Below are 26,360 nucleotides of genomic sequence, written 5' to 3'. Positions count from 1 at the left end.
ACATGAAACAACGCCTACAACCAAATAGAGGTCTGGCACCAGACATTGCTACGTAGGTGTTCTTAGATGTTGTAAATACATTCTGTCCATGTACAGCCGAGCAAACAGGAGGCAAAGTTATGACAACTTCTTAGCTGTAATTAAACACCTTGAAGGAATGGGTCACTGGGCTTAAGGTGTTAAAGGGTACCTAAGTCAATTGGCATAACCAGGTTCGTAAAGGTAGTGTGTGATGAATAGTGACCAAGATCTTAAAAGCCAGCATGCAGTCTTCTAAGAGGAAATTATTGATCTCTCTTAATCTAGAAGAAAGAAGAGTGAAGGTAATAAAAGGATCACGAAGACAATTTTTTAAAAAGACAATTCACTAAATGAAAATGGACCACATGAACAACAGCCTCCATTACCCCATTCCACACGAACCACAGCCTCCACGACCCCTGTTTGACCGCTCTGATCGGGACTATAGAAGGTCCTGGACAAAATTTAAAATAATTTTTAAAAAATTAGGCTTACTTAAGGAGACTGGTGGAACACCAAGACTAATATCTAAAGCTGCTCTTCGACATCCTTCTTAGACATCTGGGAACTGAGCCCGTTCCTTGACATCACCCTGCAGCCAAATGGCAGGACTATAATACTCTTGGGAGGAACATACTCCACAGAACAATCAACCACAGGAGACCAACAGGGTGGCATTTGCCCTAAGACAAAGCTTGGATTGCAGCAAGGGGTAGAAAGGAGGATAAATGGAAACAGGAAACCAGAGGGGAAGCGAGCTAGAAGAATGCTATTGCATTGAGGGGACGGCAACTAAAGTTATGAAGCAAAATGTGAATGCGTTGTTGAGTGAAAAACGAACTTGCTCTGAAGAAAAACAGTGCAAGCTTGGAAGAGGGATGGAGCTTGGAGCCAGGCTTCTGAGGAGAGGTTCTTCCCAGCTGATACTCATTCCTCAGGAGGTACACAAAGACCTCAAATCAAGTTGCAGTCTCCTAATCTCACAAAAAATGTTCCCTCAGTTAAGACATTTTACTTCCACTTATTGGAAAATTGCTGTAATGCTTTGGATATGTGCCAAGATCTGTTCCAAGACACTTTAGTACCATATGCAAATCTACCATGTCCAATCTCCTTCATGGATGTCTACTCTCCAATTATGTTTTAAAATCGTTGTTATTTCTATTCATTTTAATGTGATCTCAAGAATACTGGGCAATACATGCATGTAACCAATGAATTATCCTTGACAGGAACAAAGGCGTTTTGGTGGCCTACTGGTAAGAAGTTGTGCTGTAATCCCAAAGGTATGTGATTTGAATCCACCAACTACTCCGTGTGATTTACTGCCTCTGAAAACCTGCTGGAGGGTCACCTATGAGTCAATTCCAACTCGACAGCTCATAACAATATCTAAAACAACTTCATTTTAAGGTGACCTTGAGAATAATATGCAATGAATGCATGTAGTCAATAAACTCTCCTTGATAGGAACAAAGGAGCTCGGGTGGAGAAATCCATAGGGAGGTGAGTTGCTAACCCAAAGGCCACATCACTCTGGCTGTTCAAATTCACCAGCAGCTGCTGGGGAGAAAGAGAGGCAAGATCCCCTGCGATTTGCAGCCTTGGAAACTGAATGGGAGTTCAGCTGTGAGTCAGTTCTGTGACTCACAGTCAGAGTGTGTGTGTGTGTGTGTGAGAAAGAGAGAGAGAGAGAAAGGTATCAGACATAAAATTAGTCTATTATTTATATATGTCTTATTTTCTACTTACTAAGCTATTCTATACAAAGTAACATATTGCTCTATACCCTGTAGTCTCTATGAATTAAAACTCAATTGCAATTTTGACATTTTTACTTCATCTCTTCTTTTAATGTGAACTTTTTTTTATAGGTTCAGAGGGAAAAAAATAAGCAGGAGAATGAAAATCAAGTGGCAGTCCGGTAGCGATATAATAATAGGTATCTGTAAGTAAGATGTCTGCAAAGGAGGACAGCTCTTTGGAAGAGCTGCAGGATGTCACAGGCCAATTTGAAAAAGAATCTATAGCACACTCAATGGAAGAGCTGATACTGACTGAAGAAACAACAGATTTGTTTCACAAAACTTCTCAAAACCTGGGAGAGGAAGAAGCATCCCACAAGGTTTTTGAAGCACCTCCTAGAGAGGATACTTTAGAGTCCACAGCATCCTCTGGAAATAAAGAACTAAAGGAAAAACTTTCACTTTCTGAAACAATTATTGAAAGTGTCAACTCAACATCAGAAACTTCAGCATCAGAAATTTCACAAAAGCCATCATTGTCAGAAAGTGGTGACATTGAAGAATATCAGAGAGTGTGTGACCACCCACATAGTGACACGCACGACGAAAACCTGAAAAGACCTGACTTGGAGTCAAATAATTTTACAGTGAATCTTGAAGCTACTGGTTTACAGGAATTACCTAAGGACATTTTAAAAATGAAGTATGTGAAATATCTCTATTTAGATAAAAACCATATAAAAACTTTTCAAGCTGATCCAGGTGATCTTGTGGGGCTTGAAAGTCTGTCCTTGAAAGAAAATAAGATAGTATCACTTCCATCGGAGATACACTTACTCTCAAATTTAAGAATACTAAACGTGAGTCACAACCAAATATCACATATCCCTAAGGAAATAACACAACTTGTTAATATCAGACAACTCTTTCTTAATGACAATTACATTGAGAGTTTTCCTTCTGGCTTAGAAAATCTTGAAAACTTGGAAATTTTAAGTTTGGCTAATAACAAGATAAGACACATAACAGAAACTGTGCTTAATTTGGAAAAATTGAGGATTCTCAATCTGGAATATAATCAATTAACAGTATTTCCTAAAGCCCTATGCTTCCTTTCCCGTTTGGTCTCACTAAACCTTAGTGGAAACCTGATAAGCAGTTTGCCGAAAGAAATTAAGGAACTTAAAAATTTAGAATGCCTTTTACTTGACCACAATAGACTTACTTTTTTGGCTGTGGAAATTTTTCTGTTGCTCAAAATGAAAGTACTCCAATTGGCTGACAATAAACTGGAAGCTATTTCACACAAAATTGAGAATTTCAAGGAACTTAGAATTTTTACATTGGATAAAAATTTATTGAAAGATATACCAGATAAAATTTCCCACTGTGTAATGTTGGAATGCCTTAGTCTTAATGATAACAAGTTAACAGAACTTCCTAAGAATATCCACAAGCTTAAAAATTTAAGACAACTCCACGTAAACAGAAATAATATGTTGAAAATAACTGAAGACATCTCACATCTCAATTATATATGGAGTCTCGAATTTTCAGGAAATGTAATCACAACTGTTCCCACTGAAATAAAAAACTGCAGAAAAATAACTAGAGTTAATTTAAGCCATAACCAAATAATATTTTTTCCAGTAGGTCTATGTGCTTTAACTTCTCTTAGTCATCTATGTTTTAATGGCAATTATATTTCTGAATTACCTCTGGATATATCTTTCAGTAAACAACTATTTCATTTAGAGCTTAGTGAGAACAGATTCTCCATATTTCCTGAGTACCTTTGCTCCCTTATTCACCTCAACTACCTGGATCTTGGTAAAAATAAAATAAAGAATATCCCATCATCTATTTCCAATATGGTATCACTCCATGTGCTTATTTTATGCCACAATAAATTTGAAATTTTCCCTAAAGAATTGTGTGCTTTAGAAAATTTGCAGACACTTGATCTTTCAGAAAATGAAATACAGATAATTCCTTCAGACATCTACAAACTAAAAGGAATCCAGAAATTAAACTTCTCAAGCAATCAATTTGTAGATTTTCCTGTCGAATTGTGTACTGTGCAGTCATTGCAAGAGCTGAATTTAAGTCAGACGAATGGGAGAAAGGTAAGAGACTTACATGTTGAGCTTTTTAAAAAATTTTATTTTATTGTTTTTTGTGTGTATTGTCAAATCAGATCTGACTAGTACAGGAGGAGACTGCCCCTCCTTCTCCAGCAGAGCACCTGGTGGATTCGAACTGCATACTTCTGGCACATGCTGAGCTTTTAGAGAAGGAAGAACTGGAGTAGCATCTAGTCTAAACTGTGTGTGTGTGTGTGTGTGTGTGTGTGTGTGTGTGTGTGTGTGTGTGTGTGAAAGGTAGCTGGAATAGTTTGTTAATTGTAAACTTTGACTTTCTAAATAAGGTTTACAAATAACACAAAAAGAGGTTTAAAGAAAATATTTCATTAAAATTAATTTTATAATTTGTAAAAAACCATTTAATTAGGTAATGAGTCCTAAAGTTTTAAATATGATATAAACACATTTCAGAAAATTTGAAAAGTAGAAAAAAAGAACTGGACAAAAAAAAATCTAAAAACCATTCCATAAGAATACTTTGGTAAACTATTGAATGTATATTGTTAAAACTTTTCTAATCCTTTCTTGCCTAGTAGACAATTTTTAAAAGATAGAATATAGTTTTAAATTCTTCATTTCCACTTAATATTTAGTAAGCATTTCTCCATAATATGGTAATAATAATTTTAACAAATATATGACTTACAGAAATACCTGTTATTAAGTTTTTCAAGATTTACTTTTTAAATTATTATAAATAACATAATAAACTCCATAAAAATGACCTTTTACATATTTTAGTCCACTGCCTTAGAAGAGTTTAAATGAAAAAATTGTTGAGTCAATAAGATTAAGCATTATTTATGTTAGCCTTTCATTTTACTTTAAATTCTTAAGAGTGAATTTTACAGAAATAGGTATGTTGGTTTTTTTAAAAAAATTATTACTTATTGATATTAAAATCTAATCCTAACCCATTGTTATCAGCTCTTACTCATGGAGAACCTCCATAAAATTTCTGAGGCTGTAAATCTTAAGGGGGGGGGATTACTCCTGGGGAGTGTCACTTTCCAATATAGTATCGCTTCATGTGTAGTGGGTTTGACCTGTGAAACTTTTTTTAGCAATCGACTCATGACTGACCTCCTTTGTATATGCAAAGGGAAGATACTGCTCAGGAGGAGATTCCCTGTCTCTGTCACATAGACTAGCTGATGGATTCAACTGAGTGCCTTTGGGTTGACAGAACAACTTCCCATTTCTAAGCCTCTAGAACTCCTCGGTGATATTAAGAGCTCAGTAAATGATATAGCACAGGTGTCATCTTGCTATCTTTAATTTGCTCAACAAGGATCTTTGATCAAGTCGCTCTAGGTAAAACTTGTTCCCTCTCTTAGAGAATCACTGTGAATACTAGTATATTAAAAACGCAGAAGTCCTGCACTAAAGAAACTGCTTTGCTTCTGTTTTATCCATATCTCTCAGACTTCTTCATGCTTTAACTTGACACCACCATACACTTCCAGAAAGGCTACCTTGGAGAACCCTTGCTTGTTGATGAATCCAACACATATTTTAAAGTTGCTTTTGTACGAAAATACCCTTACTAGTTTAAGTCTATGTTATAAACATCAGCTATTTCCTTGGTTGATTTATTGTTTTCTCATCTTCCTTTCCTGAATCTTAACTGTGAATGCTTCCAAAGTGGTGTCCTTGACCTTCTCTTTTCCTTTCCATTAACTTCTTTCTAGATTTAGCACACCTGTCACTTGCATGCTCTTACCTACATAATCTGAGCTTATCTCCTATCCATGCTCTAATTTCACAGCTCTTGACTGTAAATTCTGTTCTACATTTCTGTTGTCTCGCACTCAGCATTTCTTTTAAATCAAACTTATCTTTCCTCTTTAGCATAAATCCTTTCAAAACTCCCCTGGATCTAGTTGTGATGCCAGCTTTCTCTCATCCTAGAAATCCTAGACTCATCAATTAACTTCTCTTTTCATCATTGGTTTTACCCAATTTTGCATGAAAATGTTTTCTTTTTAAAAAAATAAATAGCTTTTCTATTATCTCTGGTTTTCTAATATCTCTGCCTCTATAATTTCTACTTCAAGCCTAGATTATTCTAGAAGGCTCCTGAATATGCCCTATTACACAGGCTCCTCTGTTTTGTTGTGCCTTGTCAAAGCCATCAGGCTTTAATCCTAGAGGAAGCTTATTTACAAAATTCTAATGCAATGTTTTTCAGACCAGAGGCTTCCAATTTCTGTGTATCACGTCTGCTTGTCAGGAATCCAATTTATGTATCTGTCACTTATTCAACATGGATGGTTTCTTAAGGCAATATTTTTGTGTTGGGGAAACCATTTTGATAGATTCTCTGAGGTGAGGATGAAATGTCCAAAGGATTAATTTTGGTAACAGCAAAAGGTCACTAAACAGTCACCTGAAGAGCATGGGTCTCGTTGATCTCAGGCTTTCTACTTTGCTGAATGAATGATGTGCAATTGTAGTGTTCTTTCTACAGTAGTTCTATCTTCACACAACTTTCAGGTAGTCCTTGGCTTAATATAACTTATGATGAATCAAACTGATAGTAGTCAAGATTCTGTTGTTACTTGGTAACACCTCTAGGCATCCTTTTTTAAAAAATTTTTCTAGCTCTTTATTTTTTGCTTTCATTTAGGTGTTTTTTTTTCCTTTTTTTTTCATTTAGGTGTTTTGACTTTTAAAATTTATGTTTTTTGTTTGTGCACAAAATTCATATACATTGTGTTTCATGCTATTCTTCATTCACATTGTGTTTCATACAATTATTCTCATGCATTATGTTTTATAAAATTTATCACCATTGGACCTTGCCCATCATTACCCTGTTTTTTCACTCGGATCATTCCCATTTCCTTCCCCCCCTTTCTTCTATCCACCAAACTGTGCAATCCTGTGGTTTTGCCCCTTCCCATCCTTCCTCAGCCCTCCCTCTCATGAGTTCCCATGCATGTCTTACTAGTTATCCTTCTATTTTTATAATAATGGTTTTATATAGTATTTGTCCTTATGAGACTGCATTAGTTCGCTTAGCTTAGTGCTCTACAGCCTCTCCCAAGTTACATAGTATTTTTTTAATCCTTAATTTTGAGTGCTGCATAGTACTCCATTGTGTGAATGTACCACAATTTCTCAATTATTTCAGTTGTGGTTAAACATTTGGGCTGTTTCTATGTTATTGTGATGGTGAATAATACTGCTATAAACATTGATGTACAAATCTCCATTTGTGTGTCAGTTCTCATTTCCTTAGGATGTATTCTTTGCTGGGTCATATGGATTTCAATATTCAACTTTTTGAGGAAAAGCCAAACTGTCTTCCAGAGTGCTTGTATCATTTTTTTTTGAGTGGTTGTATCATTTTACAATCCCACCAACAGTGCAAGAGAGTTCCCACCTCTCCACATCCTCCCCCACATTTAATGTTTGCTGCCCTACTAAACTTTGCCACTGCTACTGGGATGAGACGGTATCTTATTGTGGTTTTGATTTGCATCTCTCTTATTGCCAGTGATTTTCAGCATCAATGAATGTCTTCCTCTGTGAAAAGTCTTTCCATGTCTATTGCCCATTTTATAGTTGTGTTATCAGTCTTTTCCTTCTAGAGGTCCAGGAGTATTCTGTAAACTCTTGTTTTGAGACCCTTGTCTGAGATGGCATTGCCAAATGTTTGTTCCCAGTCAGTAGACTTTTTTTCATACTATTGGAAAAAGGTTTTTTTACCATGTTGGGGGGGGGGACCGACCATTTCTGCAAGACACAATAAGAAACTTAAATAAGTGGGGAAACGTGCCTTATTAATGGATAGGAAGACTCAATATTGTGAACATGACAAACCTATCAAAAACAATCTACATGTTCAATGTAATCCCAGTCCAGATATTGTATTCATTTTTCAAGGAGATTGAAAGGGAAATTTTTTAAAAAAAAAAAAAGGGAAATTTTAAAGTTCATTTGGAGAGGAAAGAGACCCTGAATAAGAAAAGCACTTCTGAAAAACAAAATGAAGTGGGAAACAGTACTCCCTGACCTCAAAACCTAATACACAGTGGTAGTAACCCAAACAGCATGATACTGGTACAGTGACAGGCACATAAACTAATGGAACAGAATTGAGAACCCAGAAATTAACCTATCTATCTATGATCAATTTATATTCAACAAGGAAATGAAACCAATCAAATGTGGAAATGACAACCTCTTTGACAAATGGTGCTGGTAATACTGGACCACTACCTGCAGAAAGCTGAAACAGGATCCACATCTCACACCACACACAAAAATAAACTCAAGATCTCCAGTTTCGAGCCTTCTGTGTGACAAGAAGGTTAAGCGATATGTATCAGGATCTTCAGCCTTATAACAAATAAATCCATTTCCAAGAATATCTACTATGAAAATACAAATCAATATCCTTGAGAATAATAAAAAGAACTGAGGCAAAAAAAAAAATCAACTCAAGATAGAACAGAGACCTGGGAGTAAAGCCCCAACCTATAAAGTTCATAAGAGACAAACTGGTATCAAGCTTAGAAGGCCTAGTCTATGGTATAAAGAGACTGCCAAATACAGCTAGAAATATACAGTCCAGAATGGATTAAGTTGATAATGGGACTTTCTAAAGATTAAACCTCTGTGCTCATAAAAAGTTATCTTAATTAAGACGTGATTCAGCTTGTGGATTAAGGTGCAAATGCCACTTTGAAGGGACACTACTTACCAATATCATTTGCTCAGGTAATGGCTACTGCAGATGTAGGTACAGTAACATTACATGTTTTTTGAAAGAATTATCATATCCTTTGTTCTATTTAGAACATAGCATCTTTGTGGGAGGAAGTAATAGCAAAATGCATACATAGGGTTTAGAAAGAATTGCTGAAATGTTGGAAGTAATTGACCATAAAGCGCTCATATGGCAAGAACGCTGAATTTAGAACTTGATACTACTGATGTGAGATCAGCTCATAGATTATGAAAAAGATAGTCACAGATCAAGTGTTCATGGAAAAGGAAAGCAATACTGAAGTAAAATAGAATAAAGATAAGTAAGGAGATAAGCTGTCACACAAACAATTTTACAATGAAAAGATTGTGTCTTAAAACTAAATCAGAGGCTTGGAAACTTGGACCCAAACACCAATTACTTTGCTAACACCAATTACTTTGCTAATACTGATAGGCAGATTCAGGAAGCAGTGAGATATCACAGCAAAATATATGATGGAGGAAACAGGGCATAGCTAACAACTTTGACTAATCTTCTGGCTGGAGTTGCTATCCCCATTCTCAGTGATAACTAGATGATACAGAACCTTCTGCAAGTGGCATTAATTACCACAAGTAGTGAAAGGCAATGTTTTCTAATTCTTTACAATCAGAGTGAACTTTTATGGCTTGTGTATTTTCTATGTATGTGTGTGCATATACATATATACACGCAAGTTCCCATGTAAGCATCCAGCTCTTAAAAGCAAACTTGCAAAATTACTGATAACAAAAGACAATAAGAGGTGCTACAGGAGTGAAAGTTGCTTGGCATTTTCATCTGTTGGAAGAAGTTTAAGGACAAAGAGGAGTAGGCGATGGTACGGTTAGCTGGAGCCTTGAAAATGATGAAGATATGACACTTACAAGGTGGACAGGCATGATTATTGGACCACCAAGGACAAGCTATGAAAACAGAATATAAAGCCTGAAAATAGAATGTGGACCTGAATATCCAGAAGTTCCTCCATCAGTTAGATTTGTAAGAAAAAGTAATATGAATGGAATAAATCATTTCAGTGGAGTGGTGGATGTACAAAGCATACCAATGTTAGCAAAATGGCAAACTTCATACAGCCTTAAAGATGTACTTTAAGAGTTAAGATATTTAATGATGTCCAAAGAAAACGCAAAGCTTCCACAAGCACCAGAAGGAGTGACATGTAACAATAATGGATCTCAAGTTTGTTTTAACAACTTTCTACTCATGTTAATGTTTTGATTAAGCATCACAATGGAAAATATACACACATTAAGTCAAAGAAGTCCAGCTGGTTAATATGACCTGGATAGTTGTAGGAATACACTTAGCATATATACACACATTATGTTTTCAGGTCTCAGCAGGAAAAATGCAGCACATCCCTCTTATCAAGGCAACTGTCACTTAAGCATAAACCTGGAATCCTCAAAATAGAACTCAGGTTTACAAGGAGGAAGCTTGCTGGGAAAGTGCCAGGTTGCTGTGGAAGGATGTATGTTTCTGAAAAACCAACCTCCAGGAGGAAACTATGAAGGACATACTTTATGTTGGCTGAGTGAAAGAGCTGGAGTTTAAAGTGTTTAAAGTAGCAGGTACAATGAAAATTATTGTTAATTTTTGAAAGATGTATGGATGCTGACTAGTATTAGTATCAAAAATATGTTCAGAATGATTCTGATACCAGTTTTTGTAATAAAAAAGTGGGAGAGTTGATGAATTTCTATTAAAAGTCCTTTCTGTTTTTACATGGAACAAACATGGTATTTGTTTACCATCTTTGTTGCATTTGCTTTCAAGTGAAACCAGAAAGAAAAAAAAAGGTATACGGATATGTGATTTTGAGATGAAAGTCAGTGTTAAAATGTAAATATGTTGTTGTTGTTGTCGTTGTTATGTGCCATTGAGTCGCCTGTGACTCATAACGACCCTATGTACAACAGCCCAAAACTCTGTCCTGTCCTGTGCCAATCTCACCATCTCCGACACACCCATTATCCTAGTCACTGAATTAATCCATCTCATCGAGGGTCTTCCTCTCCTACACTGTCCCTCCACCCTCCCAAGCATGACATTCCTCTCCAAGGACTGGTCCCTCCTTGCAACATGTCCAAAATAGATCAGACGAAGCTTCAGAATCCTTGCCTCCATGGAGCAGCCTGGCTTCACTCTCTCCAGGACAAATCTGTTTACTTTCCTAGCAGTCCATGGTATATTCAATACTCTTCTCCAACAACACAGCTCAAACGCATCAATTCTCTTTCTATCATCCTTAGTCATTGTCCAGCTCTCTGATGCATGCAAGTGATTGCAAAGATCATGGCTGGATCAGGTGCACCTTAGTCTCCAGACTGACATCCTTGCACTTCAGCACTTTAGAGAGGTCTCTAACTACAGATTTTCCCATTGCATACATCTTTTAATTTCTTGGCTGCTGGTGCCAAGAGTGTTGACTGTGGAGCCAAGAAAACCAAAACTGTGAACAATCTCAATCTCTTCACCATCCATCCTGATGCTGCCAATCAGCCCAGTGGTGAGAATCTTTGTTTTCTTGATACTGAGTCTCAATTCATACCGAAGACTGCAGTCCCTGACCTTCCACAGCAAGTGCTTCAGGTCCTCCTCAGTTTCAGCAAGCAGGATGTGTCATCTGCATAACACAGATTGTTGATGATTCTTCCTTCAATCCTCATGCCACATTTCTCCTCATAGAGCCAAGCCTCCGTATAACCTGTTCTGCATACACGTTGAAAAGGTATGGAGACAGGACACATCCCTGGCATATGCCCTTCCCAATTTTGAACCATTCAGTGTTTCCTTGCTCTGTTCCTATGACTGCCTCCTGGTCCAAGTATGGGTTTCTCATTAGCACAATCAAGTGTTCTGGGATTCCCATTCTTCTCAGAGTTAGCCACAGTTTGTTATGATCCACACAGTCAAATGCCTTTGTGTAATCAATGAAACACAGATAGCCATTCTTCTGGTACTCCTTGCTTTCAGCCAAGATCCATCTAACATCAACTACAATATCCCTAGTACCACAACCCCTTTCCAGCCTGCACTGCTGGTAGTTCTCCGTTGATGTGCTGTTGCAGTCGGTTTTTTTTTTTATAACCTTCAGCAGAATCTTGCTTGCATGTGATATTAATGATATTGTTCAATAATTTCCACACTCTGTGGGGTCACCTTTCTTTGGAATGGGAACAAATATAGATCTCTTCCAGTCAGTTGGCAAAGTGGTTGTTCTGCAGATTTCTTGGCACAACTAGGTGAGCAGGTCCAGTGCAGCATCCGTTAGCTGAAATATGTCAATTGGTATACCATCTATTCCTGGGGCCTTATTTTTATCCAATTCTTTCAAAGTAGTCTGAACTTCTTCCTTCATAACCATAGCTCATATGTTGTTTCATGAAATTCTTCTGTGTCTGCCAATTCCTTCTGGTATAATGACTCTGTATACTCTTTCTATCTTCATTTAATACTTGCAGGATCACTCAGTATGGAAAGTGTAAAAAAAAACACCACAACAATAAAAAAATGGTGTGTTTTAATTATTATATTGGTGAAGAATATTAATATACCATGAATAAATCTGTCTTGGAAGAAGTACTGTCAGAATGTTCCCTAGAAACAAGGATGACAAGACTTCATTGTGCGTGCTGTGGGTGTGTTCTGGATGGACCAATTCTTGAAGAATGGCACTGTAAAGACTGTTCAGAAAGAAGAGAAAGATCCTCAGTGACATGGATCGGCACAGTGATTGCAACAACGGGCTCAACCATGGCAACAATCGTGAAGAGAGTGCAGGACAAACCAATGCATTGTTCTTTTGTTCATAGGATTGTTATGATTTGCCACCCACTCAATAGCACCTAACAACAACAAAAAGTGATACATGGCTTACATCAGAACTAACTTAATAATGAAGTCATTGGAATGGAGCATTTTCATAAATTTGGGATTGTTTGGACAATGCATAATAAAAAGATAAGCAGGTGATTACAGAATATTAACTTAAAGGATTGATAGTTTATGCATCTGTCCACCTCTCATAATCCTACTCCATCATAAATCCAGCTATCATGCTTTGCTAGTTTGGTTTCAAGCTTCTTGCCTTCATGTATCTTCTGCTTCCTATCACCTCTTTATTGCTGAGTTTTCAGCTGGTCATTGCTGGGCCTATTATTTCGCTTGCTTTAAATATCCTGTAACTTTCATTCCATTTTAAATAGGCTCTTCAATCTCACCTTTCCCCTTTTCTTATTTAAAGTACTGATCTATTTTCTCTAAACACCAATATAGCAATTATTTTTAGTAGTCTCCACTTTGGCATTTGATTACTTACTCCTTTTTTCTTCCCTAATTGTTTTGTGTAAGTGTATTTTGTTGCCAAATTACCTGCATATACTCAAGGCAGTTTTAGTAGGAGTTAATTCGAAGTGGACCCTGCTTTGTAGCATGTACACTGAAAGTATAAAACATGAAACATGGTGTCATTTAAGAATCCAAGGAAAACATACAGAACTAGTAATTAATGACAAGCCCTAATTGAAAAGTATAAGAATGAATAAACAGAGCAAACATGAAACAGAGCAATTTGGAAAGACTTCAGGGAGGAGATGAAACCAAAATGTGGTCATATTTGTGGGAGGGAGGCGCTGGGAAGTAGGAAAGGGAAAATATTAAGTAGCAATGAACACCTGGATTGGACAGCTGAGAATAAAGCAGTTTAGCCGAATACAACCAGTAGTATTGACCAGGCTGGGGAATTACTTGAATGCTACCGGATATTGTCCAGGTTTAGATAAGAAGTACATAACTAAGAAATTGTGGCATAATGAAAAGAAGATAAAAATATTTCTCCTTTTAATTTGATAATGTTTAGTCATAAAAATTATTAATAAAAGTGTAATGATCTGATTTTTGTTACAGTTAACAAGGCTTTCAGAAGAAATATCAAATCTGATTAATCTTAAAGAACTTGATGTCTCAAATAACGCAATTGGAGAGATTCCAAAGAATATAGGAGAACTGAGAAATTTGGTTAGTTTCAATGCATGCAACAATCAAATAAGTTCTCTGCCATCATCTTTTCTATTTTTAAATGCTCTCCAGGAACTAAACATGAGTGGTGAGTTTCAAACATTATCAATAAGGGTATTTAATTAAGCAGTGTATTATCATCCAAGTTGTGAATTTTATTGGTAAGACATAAAAGAGGAAACCGTCAGCACAAAGCATCAGGTGTTCACTGAAAGAAGATGATCATGTAAGGCACAGGAAATGAGCAAAATGCATAAATCCACTTCCTGCTCTGAGAGTTGTTATAACGGATCTGAGGAAATTGAACACAATTTCATTTGTTTTTGTCTTCTTGACAATACGCAAACTATCCCTCTATTTCTACCTTCTCTGAACCTGAACTCTCCTGGGCAAATCCAAGTTTGCATTTTCTCAGCTTGAGCTTTTCTGAGTTTTCCTCTGATTCTATTTTCCTCCCCTAGAATACTCTGGGGGTCTAGTGGTAAGAAGCTGTGCTGCAATCCCAAAGGCATACAGTTCAAATCCACTAACTGTTAAATCCACTAACTGTTCAACCGGAGAAGGATAAGCAGTCTCCTCCCATGTGATTATCTGCCTTTAAAGACCTGCTGGAGGATCAGCTATGGATAGGTTCTGACTCTATGGTACACAACATAACACATTGTCTTTTCAAAAGTAAATCACTCACCCTGAAGATATTTCTGAAAGCATAGTAGATTTATATTTTTCTTCTTTTTTTGCTATGAAATCTTCCTAACTTACAGATAGAAAAGAAAATGTGTCTACTCCCAGCAGAGTTCTGGTGACCTAGCGGTTAGAAGTTGCGCTGCAATTTCTAAGGCACACAGTTCAAATCCACCAGCTTCTCCATGGGAAAAGGATCGTCCATCTCCTCCCATGCGATTTACTGCCTCTGAACACCTGCTGTAGGGTCAGCTGGGTCGATTCTGACCCAAAGGCAACATCAACATCTACATCCACTTCCAAACGTTGATGCATATAGTGTGGGCAAAAGAAGAGGGGATTTATTACTACAATTGTAGCTGTGAAAATTAGAGGTAAATAGAGACTATCTGAAGGTAATAGGGACACAGGGAGACTTAGGGAGAGGGTGGGATAGAAAACTAATTTCATCACTCATGATTTGGGGAGAACATGGAGGAGAAACTTTTTAATTATGTTTTGTCTTTCATATAGATACTTTTTTGGTTATATCTTTACCATACAAATAGTTGGATTTGTGGCATTTTACCTTTCAGATGGTAGTAGCATTTATGACCATGTTAAATTTAGAGAATGTTTTGGATTTTTAAAATGAAATTTAAAAAAACAAAACAAGAAAAAAACAACCCAGTGACAAATAGTAATCATTGAGAGTTAATAGCTTTCCATTAATTTATTAAAGGAATTGAATTATATTTATAAGCTTTCACTAACTACAATTTTTAAAATAAAAAATGCCACATATTTTTCTCGAGAAAATATTATCCACAACCCAAAATAAATATAAATGATAAGTAGATTTTCATCCATATTAGAAATATCTGCTCCTCAAAAAATACTATTAAAAGAATGAGAAGAAAAACCACTGTATGGTGGAGGTTAAGAAGTTGAAGATGAGAAAAAACAAACAAACCTAAAACTACTCAAAAGTTCAAAAGTGGATCTCTTCAGCAAATGCCCCAAACCAGTGCGTTCAGAGATTGTTGCTTCGAACATGTTTACTTCTATTCTATTCCTTAAAAGAGCATCCTGCCTTTTATCCCTCATACTAGAACAGAGGAGTCCAATAGAGTCCAGGACAGTCATCACAGCCCTTTGGGAAGGAGGGTAACAGACTGAATACATCTAGGGCCTGCGGACAGCTACGCTCAGGCCCACTTTCTACGCCAGACTCACGTCTAGAAAACTCCATGGAAAGACCAACGAGTTCAGAGGGAAAATGAAGATCGTGAAAAAAGAAGCTTGAACGACTTGGAGGAAAGAAAGAAACAAACACCACAGTAAAACGCTATCTAGAATGTAATGAATGATTGAGGCAGCAGCAGAGGGGAAAGGCATCTCATCGCTGGTGGACGCCGGGTTGTGGGATTCTGGTGAGTTGGCTTTGAAGGTAAAAGAGGTAGTTTTCAGAAGACAAAGAAAGGAGAATCCTCTCCACTAATGTCAAACTGTTTTTCCTGCCGGTCAGAAGTTCTCTCAATCGGAGAGAACCTAGCCAGAGTATATCAGCATCCAGGCAAGGATGGAATTTTAAGACTTTTCAGAATTCGTTGTCCCTCCTTGCCTTCTATCATCGTCCAATCACCAGTTTACCCTCGTCCTTCAACTCCGCCCTCCATAGTGACCTATCTAATGCTGACTGGAAAATAGAGTATTTGAGAAACTTCAGTTTTACTGGTTTCTTTGAGAAGATATCTCAAAGTTGCTGAAACCGATTACAAGCCGTGGACTTGTCCCAGACAACAGTACCTCAGAATGTTTTAAATATCTTAAAATTCTACCCATTTACTGACCCAGCCAAGCAGTTTTGAATTAGAAAAGTAAGAAATTCACCATCTGCAGGCTTCTCTAGAAAGATACTGGGATATTAAACAGTAATCTCTTGATCTACTGAATTATAGAGTCTTGCCCCATTCTGTCCTCCACCAAGAATATGCATTCTTTCTATTTCTCTCAAAAATATTACAGGTAAGTGGTTTAATTGGGATCATAGACTTTAAAGACAGTAAATGACAATATTATATTAATAATCAGTAGTGTATTATTGATTATGGACAGTAATGTATCATTATAGATACTTCTGAAATCTAGGATTATGTAAGTGTTCCCTATTAAAAATAATTTTAGGACAGTCGGTGTGAAAGATTACAGAGTAGACTGTAATTCCGCCTTCCTTTTTGCCCTCTGAACCCTATGCCCTAGAAAAGTTGCCCTCCTGATCCATCGTTCTACTCTGAATAGCACCTTAGTTTTAGGGATGACCCTTAACTGATCGGCCTGTTTATTATTGGCTGTGAGGGCGCTTTGGTGGCTTAGTGGTAAGGACTTGTGCTGCCAGTCCAAAGGCATATAATTCAAATCTACCAGCTGCTTTTTGGGAGAGAGATGAACTATTTCCTCCTTTATGACTTATTGCCTCTGAAAACCCACTCGTGGGTTATGAGCAGGCTCCAATTTGCAGGTACATAACAGCTATATTGTTTGGCTGAATGTTGAACCAATGCTGAGTCCAAACTCAAAGGGGTGAATAATGGTGTAATATCAGGGTTCCTACTAGTCTTTCTCAAATCAGTAGGTATTCTCATTATTGAACTCTATTTCTATTTTTCTCCTACTCTATCCAGTCTTTTGGTAACAACACAGCACGACTGAGCTTCCATTATTTGAATATAGCATTTCAATCAATTGAAAAAATATAATACAGAATTGCAGGGATTTTTTTTGTAGAGAAGTAGCATTGAAGTAGAGCTTAAAATTTGAAGCTCTTGGCTTATGGAAGGCTGAGGTCTATATTGGGTGGTATGTCCATGTCAATTCTTAATATAGGTTCAGATGCCATTTGATTGTGTTTCTGACCATACTTGTATCTTGATTATGTTTCTAAACCTACTTGTATCAGATGAACATCTAAAAAAAAAGCTTCCCCACAAATCGTCATTTACTTTGAGTAAAAACCTTTTAATAGCTGACCTTCTAGAAGACTTGTAGAGGCTTTACATTTCATGGGAGGAGATTGCCAATCTTTTTCCCCTGCAGAGTTGCTAGTTATTCAAACTGCCAAAGAGGTGCTAGGCCTTTGGGTAGCATGCCTTATGGACTGTCCGCCAGAACTCTCCTACTGACTAAGCTTCATGATCATGTTGTAAAATGCCCTCAAGTCTACTGTGTCTCAAAGCAATCCTATAAACAACTGATCTGAACCTTAACCTATCTCATGCCATCTTCACTATCTCCAATATATTTGAACCCATTATAATAGTTAAGAGGTGAATTCATCTTGTTGAGAGTCTTCCTTTCTTACACAAATGCTCTCCACCTTTCTGATCTTGATGTCCTTCTTCAAGGGCTTGTCCCTTCTAATGACATGACAAAGTATGTGGAATGAAGTTTCACCATCCTTGTCTCCAAGGAGCCACCCTGGTTGCTCTTTATCCAAGACAGATTTGTTTGTTCTTTTGACAGTCCATGGACTATTCAGTACTCTTCTCCAACACCACAACTAAAAGGCATCAAGTCTCCTTCCCATCTACTCAGATGAGCATTTTGTTATTTTTGTGTACTTTCAAGATGGAACCAACTCCAAACTGACCCTCTAGAGGATTTTTCAGAGGCAGTAAATCACACAGAAGGTGATTTGCTCATCTTTCTTCTGCAGAGGAGCTGGTGGATTTGAACCACATAGCTTTGTCAGTGCCATTCCTTACCATTACTTGCCCTGAGTGTGTTGTTAATGTTTCCCTTAAGTCCATAGCTCTACCTACCATATAACCAAGATACAGGAACCTCAGAAACAATGCTGTAAGCATTTTAACTTGAAATTGTGTATTCCAGTAATCTTTGGGTGTTGTTTTTTGCATTTGTACTGTCTAAAGCCATGATCCATGTCTTATAAATGAAAGCCATGTAGTCATGATTCAGTGGAACACCTTTGACACTAGGTTGATGGTTTTCCTCATTTCAGTGTAATTTATCCTGTTTTGTCCTATTATCTGAATTTCTGTAGAATAAATTCATATATTATGGAATCTTTTTCTCCTTAAAAGAATATATAGCATGATTGTAATCTTTCATCATAGCTTTCTGTCTGAATGCTGGGTAAATAATATGAGAGGCTGGATTGTATAAAGAACATGGCATCAGGATTGAAGGAAGACTTACTAACAACTTGTGATATATAGATAATACAGCCTTGCTTCCTAAAAATGAAGACTTGGATCACTTGCATTCATTATTAGTTACACTTCAAAGCAAAGAAATAAAAACTCTCACACCTGAATCAAAAAGCAACACCATGATAAAGAGATAAAAGAGTGACATTGTCAAGGATTTCATTTTACTTGGGTCCACAGTCATACTCATGGAAGAAGTAATCAAGAAATCCTATGTGTTAATACACTGGCAAAACTTCAGATGCTGAAAAGAACGATTTACTCCTTTAAAAATCAAAGACAGCACGTGAAAGGCTAAGGTGCACCTAGCACAAGCCATGGGATTTTCATTTGTCCTATGTACATGTGAAAGCAAGACAGTGAATTAGAAAGAGTGGGAAGAACGGATGTTTTGAATGATGGTGTTGGTGAAGAATATGAAATATATAATGGTCTGCCAGCAGAGCAAATATATACATCTTGAAAGAAATGCAAGTAGAATACTCCTCAGAGTGAATATGGCAAGACTGCTTCATGTATAATTTAGACATATCATTTAGTGTGACCAATTCTTGGAGAAAGACATCACACTTGGTAAAGTAAAACATAATTGAAAAAGAAGAAGATTCTTCAAGAGAAATGTTAACACAGTTGCAACAACAATATTTGAAAGATTGTGAGGATGGCACAGAGCTGAGCAGGGTTTCCTTGGTATATGGGATCATTATGAGTTGGAACCAACTTGACTTGAAGCAATGAGGAAAAATAGTACTCAGAGGGGAGCTCTGGTGGCCTAGTGGCAAGGAGCTGCAACTACAATCCCAGAGGCGCGCACAGTTCGAATCCACCAGATGCTCTGCCGGGGAAGGAGGGACAATCTCCTCCTGTACCAGTCAGATCTGATTTGACGGTACACTCAAACAAAAATAATAAAATTTAAAAAAAAAAATAGCACTCAGATCTTGTTTGTTAAATAATGGGGAAAAAACCCCCTCAGATCTCCTTTATTTATCTATTATGTGTAAACACTTAAAATATTCCTGTCTCTAAGTTATAGAATTATAGAAGTATAACCATAAATAATATAAAGGTAAACTTCTGCCTAAATAAATAAACCATGATTACTTTGTCAGTACCAGTTACTTTTTATATTATATTAATATTGGATTGAGGAAGTATTTAAAGAATTCCATTTAAAGAAAGAGACCTAAATCCTTCCCTTCTCTACCCTCCACCAACCCCTGCCTTCTGCCACCTAACAGTGTACAGAAAAGGGAAAAGATGTCATTTGTGGGAAAAACCTGTCAACATCACCTTAGCCAAAGGGTTGAGGTTAGCATCACTAATGCTGCCATGTGGCCTCTTCTTTCTGAAATCTATGTAAGCCCAAGGTGAGAAGATGCATCAGATAACCCCAAAGACAAGAATGTTCTTCTAAATACCTAGCTGCTTGTTGTTGACTGCCTTCAAGTCAAGCACTGACTCACAGAAACCCTATAAAGAGAAGGCTTGAAGCACTTCTACAACTATTGACATTTATCAAAGTTCATAGAGTTTCCAGAGGCATGTTATTTAGGAAGTGGATGCCACTCATGCTTCCAAAATACCTAGCTAGTACCCTTCAAAACTGTCAAAGTCATAATAAACAAAGCAAGACTGAGAAAGTATCACAGATATGAAGAGGCTAAGAAAACAATCAAATGCAACCTTTTATCTTGGAATGGGTTCTGGTACAATAAGATATTAATGGTGAAAGCAATAAAATGTTTTAGCAGTCTGGCGTTTCAACAATAAAAATTTACCAAATACTTTTTAGACTTGATAAATGTAACAAGGTAATGTAAAATGACATCCTAGAGGTAACAAAACTGTGTGAGGAGTATACAGGAACTCTCACATTTCTGCAATGTTTTTGTAAAACTACTCAGAATATAAAGTTTATTTAAAAATACTTTCATGTGATTTGGTAAAGTCCTTTGATATGTATATATTAGAGCAAAGTTTCTCTTTTATGCTGTCACCTCCGAAGAGAAAGTAACCATGGCTCCTTTTCAGTGCTAGCAAATGGACAAAAGACCATATGCTTTGCTGGTAATATGAGGATCCCTGCTCATTTGCCAAAGAGACATAATAGATTCCCCATTCATAGTTATTATTTGTCTGCATGGTTTTCTTTTACAGAGTGATACAATTGTATTTGTGATTCTCCCCCCCCCACACACACTAGGAAATAATCTAACAGCTCTGCCTTGTGATATCTCTAAGCTTTTGTCACTGAAAAAGATAAATTTTGATGACAACCCTTTGGTGAGACCCCCCATGGAAATCTGTAAAGGGAAAGACCTGCATACTATTGTACACTATCTACAGAAGTCAGAAGAAAGAGATGGTAGGTGATGAGTGAATGGCTTCTCACACATCATTTCTAGCGTTATCTCGAAATAAAAGATTGTTTAATGAGAGGTTTTCTTTCTGACAGAGTCCTTCAATAGGATTTTCATATGGTTGTATCTTTTGTTCAGAGAATCCACAATCTGATTTTGTCATTGGTTGTGATCCATACAAACTTGTTCTAAATGATATATTTGGCCTTGAAGGGAATCCATAGATGCCATTTAGTTTTTGACCCGGAGTGATCCTGACTCCAACCTGTGGACGTCATCTTTTCTCATCATCTCTTGTTGAATGTCTCTGAATATTCTGAGAGCAGGGCCATTTTCTTTAGATGTTCTCCTACTGAATCAGCTAGATACTTGGTTTTTCTAAGTCTCTCAGAGTGGGAAACTTCCCTGTATAATCCTCTTTCTGGGGCTGAGATCAGCGACTTTTCTCTGAAATTCTGACACTTTTCAGAGCGGATCTGGATTTTTAAATCATCAGTTTAATAATATTAAACAATAATTGCTGATTCAGATTTGGGGAAATGTGATCTAAAACTGTCCTCTCAAATTATTCTATCATACATTCTTTCTACATGCCAGCATAAACTATATGAAAAGATGAACAGGAAATGTACAGCTATCATCCAAAAGCTTTTGGAAGACTTGAGCCTCAATAATAAAAAGGACCTAAGAGACAGAATTAAAAGTCAAAGTAGCCACATTTTCTAACTTGCTGTGAAAACTGGTTCTACTAATTAGTAAGGGATATTTATGGTAACTTTAGGAAGGAGCCTTAGTGGTGTAGTGCAAAATGTATCAGGCTGCTAACCAAAAATTTGCCAGTTGGAATCCACTAGCTACTCTGTGGGAGAAGGATGGGCACCCTCCTCCTGTAAAGATGTACAGTCCTGGAAACCCCAGTGGAGTGTCTCTCCAAGTAAGAACTGACTCTGTGACAGTGAGTTTGAGTTTGACTTGTTCCTATAAAAGGTATTTGCCACGCACACTCGCCACTCCCTTTTCCTCTCAGATGGAACCTTTCTGCTAAAATTTTACTTTTCAGCTTCCAGAGGAAAGATTTACATGGTTCTGGCCTCTGTGAGGAAAGTGTAATAGACAATGAAAACAGGCCAAAGTTAATAAAAACAAGCAAGCCTTGAACATTTTTCTACTAACTTAACAAAATCCCTTTTTTCAAAATTTTATTTTGAAAGACTGGCATTTTCATGTATATAATTTGCACACTATTAGCCTTAAGAATATGCACAAAATAAAAGAAAGCAAAGGACATAATTGAAAGGAATTGGGTGGGGAATCGCTTTAGTTCTTGAAAATTGTTACAAAAGTTTGATTAACAAAAAGATGTTGTTGTTGTTTTTAGATGCCATCAAGTCGAGTATGACTCATAGCGACCCTATGAACAGCCATTCTGAACCTGCCCTATCCTGTGCTATTCTGAATTATGGGACACTAGAGCCCATAGCTGAAGTCACAGTGTCAATCCATCTCATTAGGGGTCCTTTCCTTCAGTGACCCTCTATGTTTCCAAGAGTGATGTCCCTTTCCAAGAAATAACCGGTCTCCAAAGTGTGAAAGATGAAGCTTGGTCATTTAGTTCACATTAACTGGAAGCTTTTAAGAAAAACAATATGCTTATGTCTAAACTAACTCTCTTTAGAGAAATTGTTTCCATACTGCAGATAATGTGCTGTATGTGGTATAGAAATAGTAAACATGAGCTTAAGGTCGTGCAAATGAGTAAAATGAATTTCAAATAGATTTGGAAAAAATTAAAGAAAGGGTTAGGAAATCACTTTGAAGTTTCTTATGTTGTTGCTGTTGTTATGTGCTTTCGAGTCACTTGCGACTCATAGTGACCCTATGTACAAGAGCCCTAAACACTGTTCTATCCTGTGCCAACATTGCCCTCTCAAACACACTCATTCCCATCACTCCACTCACAGAACCAATCCATCTCATCGAAGGTCTTCCCCTCCTGCGCCATCCCTCCACTCTCCCAAATATGATGTCCCTCTCCAAGGACCAGTTCCTCTTTGCAACATGCCAAAGTATGTCAGACGAAGCCTAAGAATTCTTGACTCCAAGGAGCATTCTGGCTTCACCCTCTCCCAGACAAACCTGTTTGTTCTCCTAGCAGTCCATGGTATATTCAACACTCTTCTCCAGCACTGCAGCTCAAAGACATCAATTCTCCTTCTATTATCTTTATTCACTGTCCAACTTTCCGATGCATAGCACGTACTGCAAAGACTATAGCCTAGATCAGGCGCACCCTAGTCTCCAGCCTGATGTCGTTGCTCTTCAGTACTCTTGAGAGGTCCCTCACAGCTGACTTTCCCGATGCAATTCGTCTCTTGATTTCCTGGCTACTGCTAGCAAGAGTGTTGACTGTGGAGCCAAGTAAACTAAAACTGTTAAGTATCTCAATCTCTTCACCATCCATACTAATGCTGCCAAATGGCTCAGTGGTGAGAATCGTTGTTTTCTTGATATTGAGCTTCAATCCATATTGAAGACTACAGTCCTTGACTTTCTGCAGCAAGCACTTCAGGTCCTCCTCAGTTTCAGCGAGCAGTGTTGTGTCATCTGCATAACGCAGGTTGTTGACGATTCTTCCACCAATCTTGATGCCACATTCCTCCTCATACAGCCCAGCATCTGGGATGATCTGTTCTGCATACAGATTGAAAAGGTATGGAGACAAAATACATCCCTGATGGACCCCTTTCTTGATTTTGAACCATCCAGTGTCTTCCTGCTCTGTTCTGACGACTGCCTCTTGGTCCAAGTATAGGTTTCGCATTAGCACAAATGTCCTGGAATTCCCATTCTTCTCAGAGTCAGCCATAGCTTCTTGTGATCCATACAGTCAAAAGCCTTTGCATAGTCAATGAAGCACAGATAGACATTCTTCTGGTATTCTCTGCTTTCTGCCAGGATCCATCTAACATTAGCTAAAATATTCCTAGTACCATGACCTCTTCTAAATCCAGCCTGCACATCTGGCAGTTCTCTGTTGACATATTGTTCCAAACGTTTTTGGATAATTTTTAGCAGAATCTTGCTTGCATGTGATATCAATGATACTCTTCAATAATTTCCACACTCTGCTGGGTCACCTTTCTTTGGAATGGGTACAAATATCTATCTCTTCCAATCAGTTGGCCAACTGGCTGTTCTCCAGATTTCCTGGCACAACTTAGTGAGCACATCCAGGTTTTGAAATAGTTTCTTATAGTAACCTTGAAAATAGATGACCATTTTAAACAATTGGTTATTCAGATTTTTAAACAAAGAGTATTCAAATTTGGATTTGTGTGTAAGATCTATATTTTAGTTTTACTTGTTAAATACATTTGATAAAATCACAGAAATATAATTTGTATAGTAAGAAACTAGATAAAATGTTAATGCAAAATCTACCTTTGTCAAAAGAAGTGCTTTCAATTTCCTTTTCATTTGTAGAGAAAATCTTAGAGAAGGTCTTCACAATAGTTGCCAAACACATCAGTGAAACAAATTTTGAATTTTTATGTCAGAAGCTAAACCTGGCACATTCTGAAATTAATATCCATAGGTATGTATGAAAGTGACAAATTTATTCTCCTATTTAGATTCCTATTGTATAGCTATTACATGGCTTATGAGACATTCAAGTTAGCATGAACTCTAATTTCTGTGGAAAACGCACTGTGTTTTATTATATATTGATGACCCTTGTCAGGAGGTCTTTTGGCACAATAAGAGCGAACAAGGGCCCTGAAGACACATTGCTTGACTTTAAATCCCACTTCTACCACTTACTAGTTCTGTGACCTTGGCCAATCCAATTAGCTATTTGGTGCCTTAATTTCTTCACTGGCGGCGAGCTCTGGTAGCCTAGTGGCACGAAGGTGTACTGCAATCACAGCGGTGCACGGTTCAAATACACCAGATGCTCTGCTGGAGAAGGAGGAACAATCTCCTCCTGTACCAGTCAGATTTGATTTGACGGTACACACACAATAATAAAATTAAAAAAAATTAAAAAAATTTCTTCACTGGCCAAAGTGGATATACTAGCTGTGATGGCTCAATGGGCAAAGAGTTGTGCTGCCAACCTAAAGGCAAGCAGTTGGAATCCACCAGTTGCTCCACAGTAGAAAGATGGGCAGTCTCCTCCCATGGGATTTACAGTCTCTAAAAATTTGAGTCAGTTCTGATTCCATAGCAATGAGTTTGAGTTTAGTTTTATTCCAGTAGTAGAAATTATTGATTTATAGTAAACAATTCACAATTACTGTTATATTAAAGGCTAAACAAATCTCTCTTTGTTGTTGTTATGTGTCATGAAGTTAGAATTGACCCATTGCGGACTCTTCAGTGGATTTTCAGAGGCAGTAACTCAAAAGGAAGGAGATTTCCCATCCTTCTCCTGTGGAGGATTCAAACCATGTGCCTTTGCATTGCCAGTGACATTCCTTACCACTAAGGCACCAGGGCTCCCTAGACTCCCTTAAAATTATTATATATTGGACTGTTCATTTCCTAAAAGACAATCAAGCAGAGGTGGGCCTAATTCTCGCTTTTTATGCACCAAGCTCTGGACTAAGATTTTATACAGATTCTCTAAAGCAATTAATTTAATCACCACTGTATAATTTGATAGGAGGCTATAGTGGTCTAGTGGTGAGAAGTTGTGCTGCCAACCCAAAGACACATCGTTTGAATCTCTCAGCTGTTCTGCAGGAAAAAGATGGGCAAACTCCTGAGAGATTAATAACTCCTGAAAATCCTGTGGAGGGACAGCTGTGAATTGGCTCCCACCCGACAACATAATTTCAGAAATTAGCTTATCTACTAGACAGATACATAATATTAAATCACTTAAAACAGTGTTCTCAATAAAGACTTTTTTTTTTCTTTTTTACATTTTTAGCAATTTAGCATTAAGTGAAAGAGTCCACGAAGCACTTGTGCTGTGGAGGAAAAAAAGTACTAACTCATCACTACCTGCAGCTGCTTTAAGGGATCAACTGATTCGGATACTAACTATGATAGGAGCATATGACATTATGGACAAAATAACAGCCTTCAAACTTTTTACACGTACCATTAAATTCTGAACTGCAAATCCATAATAAAAACAGAAAACTTATGATGTGCTCTTAAAAGTGGAACTGGATTTTTAAGTTGTCTCATTTTATTTTAGCAAATTTTCTTTATGAATTTCTAACAGGTTATCACAAGTTATAAGTACCACTCTATTGGAACAATAAAATGTTACAGACTCTGTTTTGCTCTGTTGCCTTTTAATGCTGATTTTGAATTTGGAAAAGAAACCATTCCATTTAAAAATCTTTTGTTACAAGAATTGTCTCAACACAAGTCAAACTTTATAGGAAAAGGCCAGTGCC

At 37.3% G+C, this 26,360-nt stretch overlaps 1 protein-coding gene and 1 pseudogene across 1 annotated transcript; both read left to right on the top strand.

The window, feature by feature from the left end:
• Window positions 1-1,978: 1,978 nt before the first annotated feature.
• Window positions 1,979-26,069, top strand: LRRD1 (leucine-rich repeats and death domain containing 1). Its single transcript, XM_006891462.1, has 5 exons — window positions 1,979-3,892; window positions 13,581-13,779; window positions 20,790-20,951; window positions 24,430-24,541; window positions 25,883-26,069. The coding sequence occupies exons 1-5, from the start codon at window positions 1,979-1,981 to the stop codon at window positions 26,067-26,069; spliced, it is 2,574 nt and encodes an 857-aa protein (XP_006891524.1).
• LOC102855367 lies at window positions 8,817-9,890 on the top strand (annotated as a pseudogene).
• Window positions 26,070-26,360: the final 291 nt, after the last annotated feature.

This window comes from Elephantulus edwardii, unplaced genomic scaffold, assembly GCF_000299155.1.
Source record: "Elephantulus edwardii isolate Elephantulus edwardi_28Jun2011 unplaced genomic scaffold, EleEdw1.0 scaffold00098, whole genome shotgun sequence".
In the NCBI taxonomy this organism is placed as follows: domain Eukaryota; kingdom Metazoa; phylum Chordata; class Mammalia; order Macroscelidea; family Macroscelididae; genus Elephantulus; species Elephantulus edwardii.
Note: the sequence above shows the minus strand (reverse complement) of the source record. Positions and strands in the feature narration are given on the sequence as shown.

Bases quoted from the DNA above. Each gene is read 5' to 3' on its own strand.
- LRRD1 (XM_006891462.1), top strand. From the start codon at position 1,979: ATGTCTGCAAAGGAGGACAGCTCTTTGGAAGAGCTGCAGGATGTCACA. The intron at 3,893-13,580 runs GTAAGAGACTTA...TTTTTGTTACAG, and splicing joins GTCAGACGAATGGGAGAAAG to TTAACAAGGCTTTCAGAAGA. The intron at 20,952-24,429 runs GTAGGTGATGAG...TTTCATTTGTAG, and splicing joins GAAGTCAGAAGAAAGAGATG to AGAAAATCTTAGAGAAGGTC.